Genomic DNA, 10,175 nt, shown 5'->3' with positions numbered 1-10,175 from the left:
AGGGCTAGCCACCTAGAGAAAATTCAGGGAAGGAAATCTGCCTCTATTAGAATAATGGTAAAATATTAATATATTAAATACCCTGAAGGAGAAGTGCCAGGTCAATTTCTCCACCATTTTCCTTGAACTTTCCTTTCCAGAAATAAAAAATGCTGAACATGTAGGAAGGAGAAAAAAAGTTTTAAGAAATGTTTATGCCAACTGCCTCCATGGAGATCCAGTGGTTAGATTCTGAGCTTTCACTGCCAAGGGCACAGGTTTCATCCCTGGTTGGGGAAGTAAGATCCCACAAGCCATGTGGCACAGCCCCCCATCACCCCCACCCCCAAAAAGTCTGATAATTTATAAAATCTCTTTCCAGTCTTGGCTATAGGGTAAATTAAAAATTTTCTTTCATATTTGTATTTTCCCCCAGTTTAAAGCACTTCTACTCCCTACCTCTGTCTAAATTGGTCTTCCATTAAAAAAAAAAAGGCTTCCCAAGATAAAATTACTTGTAAGAAATTTGAAGATTGTGGCCACAAAATACCAGAAAATAATCACTGCCTTAGGCACACTGTGAAATTTTGTCATGAATTGAGAGTCTCTGACTATTTTTAAGACATCTCTCTGTTCTGGGATCCTAATACTAATTTAGTAGAAACTGTTTTAGTATTAACAGATACCCAAAAATATCTCCTTCAAGCAATATGGCCTCCCCTCATTTTTTTCCTTTTTTTTTTTTTTGCTTTTGTTTTCCTTCCCCAAAGTTAATGAGTTACCCATACCAAATATTTCCATGTTGCTTTGTCATCAGCCTAATCTTCACAGGAAATGTCTAGGTTTTTGCATCTCCCCCAAATATGGCAATATCCAAAAGGCTGACCAATATGTGAAGACACTTCCCAGATTCCCACAAGAACATCTGTACAAAGGCATCAATATAAAAAACCAATTGTGCCCAATTTTAATGAATCTGATGAAAAGCTGTTTTGTGAATTGGTGCTGAATTACTAAAATAATTCTTCACTTTTTGATTTTAAAAATTTTACTTTTAATTACAGAATATTGTTAGAATACAGATGTAGATAGACACTAATATAACTGTGACCAATACCAGAAGGAAAACTGTGCTACATACTTAACTTGTTCACTCACTCTCCACAATCATAGAAAACAGGCACAATGTGTTCAGGGTATGTGCAGAAGCAGCCAGAGACTTGGGAGCAGAAGGCATGCAGAAAGCTTTAGCAAAGAGAGACTGATGCATAACTTTACACAGAGTTCAATGCAGCAAATGGGCAACAACTGGCAGGAAGAGAGGATAGAGCTGGTCTGGCCCTCTGCCCTTTTAACTTCCCAACTGGAGTGTACATGTCTGGAGAGAAGGCTGGGGCACTTAGAAGCCAAGAGCAGCAGAAGGAACAGGCTGGGGGTAAGGCAGGAGAATAGGGAAAGAAAAGCGGGTAAAATACAGTTAGGTCATGGAGATGATGTCTTCTCTGGCCACTCTGAAGCTAATGCCCCTAGCAGCTCACAGAAACAACAGGGGAATTTTGATATTCATTAAAACCATCAGCAACACTGATATGGGAAAAAGACATGTTTGAGTTTAGTCATCAAGAACATGTAAGTCATTCAACAATTAAAATATGAATACCCACAGCTAGATTTCGTATAGAACAAAGAACATGCTCCCTGCCCGATTCTGTATTTAAATAGGAGTGCCAACAGAAAGATATCTACTTTGTGGAGTATTTCACTGTTACTTCTGAGGTTGTGTTATTGCAAAGGATGCAGACCCACAGGGCGGTGGGTCACAGGAAATCACTATAGTACACTACCCAAGAAAGACCACTGGCTCTTTTAACACCAAGTCCCAAAGAGTTATGGCACAAGTTTTTCAAATGTTACAACACTCACAATAAAGCACAGTATTTGGGGCAGACTCAAAAAAAAAATATTCCTTACTCTAGCCCCCATTCCTGGACATCAATTCCCTCCCACCCCCACCCCCAAATGCTTGGATAAGCATCAACATTCGGGATATTTCTTAATTCCTATTTGAGCTCAGATAAGGAGAACTGACATTACTGGGCTTAAATTGGGTCAACGCTGACATAAACCACTTAAATTTGTAAGCTGAGAGAATGGAAATACATTCCTATCTAGGTTTATTAATTCCTTGTGACTAGGGCAAAGAGAAAGTCATTCAGTCTGAGACTAGGACAATCAACCTATTTGGTAATTATCTCCAACAGACTAATACATATAAACAAGTGCTTGGTTCTGTACAGATCTTTCAGGAGAGTGCACACAAGAGCACTAGTGTTTAAATTTTTTTCATAAAGAATGAACAAAAGGACATTTCTCACATTAGAGTTATGTCAGTTTTTCTGTCACATGATCAACATCACCCAAGAGCATGCTAATTCAGTGTGAATTCAGTTTCTGCTATTGGAAAAACATCAAGAATACACATTTCACTGTACATACACATGCCCTTATGCAAGCTAAGATAAACACTGGGATGTGGCCCTTATCAAATCCTAGAGTTAGCAGTATAGGGAGACTTGATCTTATAGGGTAGAGGTGAAAGAACACAGAAACGACCTGATTCCTTGGGAAGGAACTCTATGCTTCCTACCCCAGTCAATTCCACTTGCTCCTTACACTCCACCATCACTTATGGTCCTAGCTTTCCTTGAAGATATTTTCCCTACAATATTCCCTACAGTGATCCCCAAAGAAAATACATAAATTCTGATCAATGGCAATAACAACAGTGGGCATCTCTTGCTAAAATCACCACTGTTGATGAGTCCTTGGTCCCCAAATCTGTGTCTCATTTTTCCTTTCAATCTGAATCTTCAGTTAGCTTTCACAAAGAGGAAAGCTTTAAAAAAAGTTAATTAGAAACAATGAGGAGAAAAGCAATGATCATTGCCTTCACCGTGCAGAATCCTGCTCTCAGGAAGATAGAAAGATACAAATGCATGAGCAACTCAAGGAGAAAGCCCTTTGAAGGGAAGATGTGTGATATGATGGTGAGTGAATAGGTGTGGCAATTCAGGTAAAGTCTCTGGTTGTTTTGTTCCAAAGCAGCTGTGACCACCCTATCACAGTTCAACATTTCTCCTAGTATAGCTCTTTGGGTCAAGGATGGGAGAAATTACTTTGAAAGATTTACTCCATTTCCAGGCCTGAGCATTTACCAGCATTTATCACCTGGTCTTCAGATTTCCAGTTATTTGTGAGGCTGATTTTGATGAAATAATTCGTTAGTATTGGATGAATACAAATCACTATTTTGGAAAAGGGAATAATATTCCCAAAGCCATGGGTCAGAATTTCAAGTGGCTTGTCTTCTGTGATGTTTTAAATGGTGACCCACAGCAAAGAAATTCAGTACAGTAAGAGAAGCTTCAGTCTTGAGAGAGCTCTTTGATATCAAATACAATTGTACCTTCAAATGAATCATTTCCCAGTCGTAATTACAGGACTTAGTCAGTGTGCACTCTCTTATGTTTAATAAGAGCTGAGCTCCGGCTGAAACTCTTCTCACATTCTGTGCATTCATAAGGCTTTTCTCCCGTATGAACTCTTTGATGTGTGATGAGGTTGGAGCTCTGGGTGAATCCCTTTCCACACTGCACACACTCATAGGGTTTCTCTCCTGTGTGGGTTCTCTGATGTTTAATCAGGTCCGACCTTTCACCAAAGCTTCGCCAACACTCGTTGCACTCATAGGGCTTCTCTCCAGTGTGAATTTTCTGGTGTGTGATTAGGTGAGAGCTCCGGCTGAAGCTTTTCCCACAGGCATTACATTCATATGGCTTTTCCCCAGTGTGGGTTCTCTGGTGCTGAACCAAGTGTGAGATGCGGCTGAAATTCTCCCCACATTCATTACAGTGGTACGGCTTTTCCCCCGTGTGGGCTCTGCGATGGCGCACGAGGTCAGAGTTCTGACTGAAATTCTTCCCACACTCATCACATTTGTAGGGTCTCTCCCCCGTGTGGACACGATAGTGTTTGATGAGATCAGATCTCTCACTGAAGCCTCGCCCGCATTCGTTACATTCATAAGGCTTCTCACCTGTGTGGGTCCTCTGGTGCTGAGCTAGATGAGAGCTCCGGCTGAAGCTTTTCCCACACTCCTCACACTCGTAGGGTTTTTCCCCACTGTGGGTCCTTTGGTGCTGGATGAGGTGAGACAGCCGGCAGAAACTCTTCCCACACTCGTTACATTTGTGAGGCTTTTCTCCAGTGTGGATTGTCTGATGCTGAATGAGGTGAGAGCTTCTTCCAAAACTTTTCCCACATTCATTACAGTCATAGGGCCTCTCCCCAGTGTGTGTTCTTTGATGTTGAATAAGGTGGGAACTTCGACTGAAGCCCTTCCCACATTCATAACACTTATAGGGTCTGTCACCCGTGTGGGTTTTCTGATGCCGATTAAGGTCTGAGATCTGACTAAAGGCCTTTCCACAATGAGAACATATATGATATCGGATGCTTGTGTGGACTTCTTTGTGGACAAGCAGATCTGTGACTTGTTGGAGAGGATAGCTTACCCACTCTTCTGCGGTTAAATCTCCCCATTGTCTTTCTGATCTATCCCTGTTGTCAAAGGCCTCTTCACTTTCAGGATTTTCCTCAGTATTTCCAACAGGTCTTTCAGATGCAGTCTCAAATTCTACATCTTCACTAATCTCTTGCTTTGGATTCACCTCGTTTTCACTCCTGATTTCAAAATCTGTAATAAAGGGTAAAGAATATTATTGGTAAACACACACAAAAATGATCTACTGTGGGGTGGGCACTGTGCTAAGTTCTTTATGTGAATTACTTCAACCACACTGAGCACCAGACATCATGATGCTGCTGCTGCTGCTGCTAAGTCGCTTCAGTCGTGTCCAACTCTGTGCGGCCCCATAGACGGCAGCCCACTAGGCTCCCCATCCCTGGGATTCTCCAGGCAAGAACACTGGAGTGGGTTGCCAATTCCTTCTCCAATGCGTGAAAGTGAAAAGTGAAAGTGAAGTCGCTCAGTCGTGTCTGACTCTTTGCGACCCCATGGACTGCAGCCTACCAGGCTCCTCCATCCATGGGATTTTCCAGGCAAGAGTACTGGAGTGGGGTGCCATTGCCTTCTCCAGACATCATGATGATTTCCACTTTATGAATGAGAAATCCAAGGTCCACCGAAGTGGTTCACAAAAGGTTATACAGTAGTAAATGGTGAAGCTAAGATACAAATCCAGGTGTCTGATAAAAGTTAATGCTTTGTATCACTACAGTTAATGGTTCTTTATTCAAAGTATATATGTTTCTGGTGTTTCAAAAGAAGAAAACCAGAAATAGGAAATATAAAAGATTCTAGGGACTTCCCTAGTGGTCCAGTGGCCAAGACTTCAAGCTCCTAATGCAGGGGGCCAGGGTTCGATCCCTGGTCAGGGAACTAGATCCCACATGCTGTAACTAAAACCGTGTGCCACAACTAAGCCCCAGCACAGCCAGATAAATCAACATATATATAAAAGAAATAGAAAAGACTCTAAATTAGAGCTTCTAAAAGCCAAGAGCCTAGATATTTTACATGTGAACGCATGTGTGTGTGTATTGTATGTTCTTAACTTGTCTTCATCATTAGCATTATTTAATATCTACTAAGCACCTACTAGGGGAAAAAAATGGACTTACTGGGTTAGCATTGGAGAAAAACAGATTTTTATCAATCTATATCAAGTCTCACTCGACAGGAAAAATGACTGCCAAATGTTACTTGCTACTTTTCAGTGGCTTTTTTTTTTTTTTTTGGTACTTTTTTTTTCCTGCCTCACCATGCAGCTTTTTGGGATCTTAGTTCCCTGATCAGGAATTGAACTCACACCCTCTGCATTGGAAGAACACAGTCTTAAGCACTGGACTGCCAGGGAAGTCTCCCTCACTGGCCTTTTAATGCAAACAGAAGTGAGACAGTTGGAGAAGGCAAAAAAGATGCCTGGCTCAGAATACTCTTGGCATTGACTAGGTAAAGACTTTAAAAGAAAATCAAAATACACAAAGTCACTATGTATAAGAAACTTTCTACCAGTCACTGCTTTTCCAAGTTGTGTCTCTTGGTACACTTTTTAGAAAGAGGTTACTAGGTATTCTGGGGAAAAAAGGTCCATGGATAAATTAGTTTGGTAAATGGTGCTTACAACATCCTCTTCTCAGAAATCCAAAATGCCCTGATACCAGATTATAGGTTCTGAGGAGTCTGAAGGTAAAGAAGTCTCGTAACATTATTTAACCTATTCCCAAACTTATTTGGGCAAGAAACTTGTTTGTTTTTTTTTGGTGCTTCCATGTTTCCATCTTTCTAACAAGCATTCGTTGGGCTGGACAACTGACATATACATTCACATTTCTTTAAGATTCTCATTTCTTGTTTTTGTTGGAATAAGTGGAATACTTGGGTTCCTGACTACATCAGATCTGGGTAGAGAGCGTCATTTATAGTTGCATTTCTAAAGGAAGGATCCAAGAAAGTTGAGACATCAGAGAGAGTCCAGGTTAAATAGGAAACCCTTCAGAGTTGCCATTTGTTTGTTAAAAGTTATGGGGATAAAGCTTTCAGAAAAAGAAATAATCCTAATGAATGGCAGATAACTTAGTGAACCATACATGGTTGCGAACTTCTGTCAAGTCCTAACAGGAGACAAAGTGAGTCAAAAGACTGTTCGGCTCAAGAACAGTTTATTCTAGTTGCACCCAGACAAAAGGGTATCTCAGAGAAAAGACAGGTTTGCAGGCCATTAAAAAAAGATTAGCTTCCCTCTTTAATAGAATTTGTGATCTCATTTAGTTCAGGATTCTCTTGGAACAGCATCTGACACACTCAAAATCTATGATCAACTCTGAAACATCTCTAGACAAGTACCTACTCTGGATAAATAAAGGACCTGAGGCAAAGCTAGGGCTCTGAAGCCAAAACAAACACAAAAAGGTGGCTTTTGCCCTCCTGTCAACCTCGGTCAGCACCCCTTCATCTTCTAGTAAAAGCACCATTTACAGGGGCATTTATAACCTGGCAAGTACCATTATGTCAGACCTGTTTGGTCAGTGATCTGTACAAACAGGCTGGAGAATGGCAAATGATTCAGGGCGCAAGAAATCTGAGTGTTTCTAAAATGTGCAGAAACAATCTTTCATCCTAGACAATATGACCTTGATATTCCCTCACTCAAAGATCTGCCTGAGGGCTCAGCCCACGCCAAAATCTAATTAGGTGCTTTAAAAGTCAAGTAACTAGTTTGTGTTGAAAGAGCTAAGGCATTTTTGATAGTCTCAAAAAACGTGGGGTGGAGAAAGAGAATTCTTACCTAATGAGACAACATTTCCATAATTCTCCTGCATAACATCCCTGTAAATGTCCCTTTGTGTAGGGTCCAGAGGTCTCCATTCTTCACGGGTGAGGTACATGGCCATATCTTCAAATGTCACAGGTGCCTGAAATCACACATTGCTTCCTCAATACTGGGTATCTAGGAAGTTAGTACCAATTTTTCTTCTTGAAATGAGAGACATGGCTGGAATTGTTGAGAAGGCAAAAGGCATTAGGTCTGATATGTAGAGTCCAAAGAAGAAATAAGTAAGCAACAAAGAGATGTGGTTCAGGAGAGAGCAATTTATGAGCAGATTGCTTTGGTCCCATGGCCGGATACCCCTGCCCTCCTCTTAACAGTACTCTTCTCAGAACACATCGAGCATCTACATCATTCCATACCTTTACCTACAACGCTCCCCTTTTCTTGGAATATCTTCCTCGGACTAGTGAAATCCTACTTTTCCTTAAAACCCTGTTCCAGCACCAGCTGTTCGTCAGTCCCCACCCCTCGCCCATTCCGCCGCTCTGCTCCACTCCTCCTCCCACACCTCAGAGAGAATACTCGCACTTCTTGGTTCCCACAGCACCTTGCTCCTACAGAAAACAGTGCTTTTATCACGCTAGTTTCATGGCTAACCGGATGCATCTGTCTTCCTACAGATTGTGAGCAAACAGGGAGGGCACGTTCCATCCATCTTTGTCTCCCTAGTATTGAAAGGCAAACAGCAGGTGTTCAATAAATGCTTGTTTGTGGCTATACCGTCCTGATACTGGGTCTCTGGAGGCAGAATGGCCAAGCAAGCGAATTACTAATCCCAGGGAATTTCCCACAGGGATTTGCAGAGCAAAGAAACGCGGGGACGAGGTGGTTAAGCACAGGCAGGGTCCAAGAAGCCACCCCCGGCTTACCTGGGACCCAGCCATGAGCAGGGTGGCTGCCATCTCGGGCTCAAGGATTCGCCTCCCAGGAGAGAGAGCAGGAAAAGCAGCTAGCAGACAGCGCTATAGGAGGCGAAAAGCAGGGCGTGAGGCACGGAAACAGGCCCTGCCCACTCCCCAGGGCTGGAGTTCTGGCCGCCCAGGCGGGTGGGGAGGGCCCTGAACCCGGGCCGGGTCACTCTCCTTCCTGACCCTCGAGCGCGACCCGCCCTCTGTGTCTCCGACGCCAAGGGGTGGAGGCTGCCACAATTTAATAAGACAACCCCCTGGCTCGGTCCCTCCCGGACCCGGGGGTCAAGCCGATGTTCTCTCAGGGAGGAGGCTCTCAGCCCAGCCCACAGAACGCCTCTGCTCCTCCATGTCGAGGCTGGGCCCTTTCCGGCAGCTGCCTCGGCCAATCAGCGAGCGAAGCTCCCAAAGCGCTCTGCCAATTAGATGCCGAGTATTAGGCCCGCCTCTCGTAGCCCGGCAGAGCCCCTTTAGCGCGCCTGCGCCCGTCCCCGTGGCCTGTCGGGAGTTGGAGTTCCATTCTGTCGTACAAAGGCCAGTCAAGAGGCCAAAAGCCACACGGAGGGAAAGAACAAAAGGGTGAAGAAAAAAATCGCGTCCTCCTAGCCAGGGCGGAGTATCTTTCACTTTCTTCTCTTGGAGAGCGCAGTCGGATTAAGCCAGAGAGGTTGCCCTGCTTCTCCTCACACCCCTGAAGTTTATCTGGAGTCGAGCTTAAATTAAGCTTAACTGCGACATCGAGCCTAATATAAGTGCTAGCCTGTGCTGGGTTCCTCTGGAATTAGCTCTCATCTGACGACCCCGGCCTGAGAGGAAAGCAGCAGCCGCCCACTCCCCAGGGGAGACTCGGCGGCCGCGCTGGAACTTTGAGCTCCACCCACGCACTACATCTCCCAGCAGCCACCGCGGCATTCTCACACTGCTGCGCAGACTACAACTCCCAGGAGACACCGCGCAGCCCTTCCGTAGGAGAGAGAGGTCCGCGGCAGGGCCCGGCTGGGACTCGGCTCTATCGCTGTTAACCCTGTAGGGGTGTCCGACCGCGTCCTTCTAAAACGGGCTCCCCTTGAGGGGCCGGCTGAGTTGCGCCTAGCGGAGGGGAGGCAAAAGCCGGAGCGAAATCAGAAGAGAGGGTGGGTTATAGGGCGCGTAAGGTGGAGCGAGCCGGGCCCCGGGGTTCGGAAAGTCTGTCCTTATTATCCCTGAGGGCTTGCCTGCTAAAAGAGTTCCTGGCAGCCTCCCGCGTCGATGGGATCGTGGGCCTCTAATGGCTTAAGCCCAGCGGGCTCTCAGGATGTTAACAGCCCCTGACCGACTGAAGGCAGGAAGCCGAAAACCCGAATTGGGAACCAACAGACTCACCTCCTGGCCAGCAAAAGATGCGTTAGGTCTCTGGCTTCAAAAGATCCAAGAGGCCTCAAAACAGATTTCAAATCCTCAGGCAGAGTTCTCTTGAGACTGCAGACGTTTGGAAAGATTCTAGGAATCAGCGGCAGATCCTGGATATCTTAGATCTGCAGGTAGATCTCGAATCCGTAGACATGCAGGCAAAGCCCAGAGATGGTAGGCGGTTCCCAGAGACTCACAGAATTCCCGAAACATCAGACTCTGAGGCAGCTCAGAGAAACCACAGGCTCCTAGGCAGATCTCCGAGACCACAGCAGCTAGCCAAGAAATACCACCAGCAGCTAAGCTGCATTCAACTGGAGCTCTTCCGAACGGAAGGACTTTCAGCCTTCCCTTTCCCCAGCCAGGATGAGAATATGAGACAATGGAAGCGGAGCACTAGGGAGAGCAGGCATTCTGCGCGAAGGAGAGCTCCGAGCTCGCTGTAGCCTTGGAGAGGGAAGTGATGGAAAAAGAATATAGCAGC

General features: G+C 44.8%; 1 protein-coding gene across 2 annotated transcripts; it reads right to left on the bottom strand.

Annotated features, from left to right (window-relative positions):
- Window positions 1–1,009: 1,009 nt before the first annotated feature.
- On the bottom strand, window positions 1,010–10,149 carry ZNF436 (zinc finger protein 436). 2 transcript variants are annotated; one of them, XM_061393601.1, is made up of 4 exons: window positions 9,665–10,149; window positions 8,264–8,356; window positions 7,350–7,476; window positions 1,010–4,735 (listed from the first exon to the last, which is right to left on the bottom strand). In XM_061393601.1, the coding sequence occupies exons 2-4, from the start codon at window positions 8,294–8,296 to the stop codon at window positions 3,483–3,485; spliced, it is 1,413 nt and encodes a 470-aa protein (XP_061249585.1). In that variant the 5' UTR covers window positions 8,297–8,356; window positions 9,665–10,149; the 3' UTR covers window positions 1,010–3,482. The 2 variants fall into 2 exon arrangements, with proteins under 2 accessions (XP_061249585.1, XP_061249595.1); XM_061393611.1 differs by lacking the exon at window positions 8,264–8,356.
- Window positions 10,150–10,175: the final 26 nt, after the last annotated feature.

Source organism: Bos javanicus, chromosome 2 (genome assembly GCF_032452875.1).
Source record: "Bos javanicus breed banteng chromosome 2, ARS-OSU_banteng_1.0, whole genome shotgun sequence".
NCBI classification, from domain to species: domain Eukaryota; kingdom Metazoa; phylum Chordata; class Mammalia; order Artiodactyla; family Bovidae; genus Bos; species Bos javanicus.
This window is presented reverse-complemented; position numbering and strand designations above follow the sequence as displayed.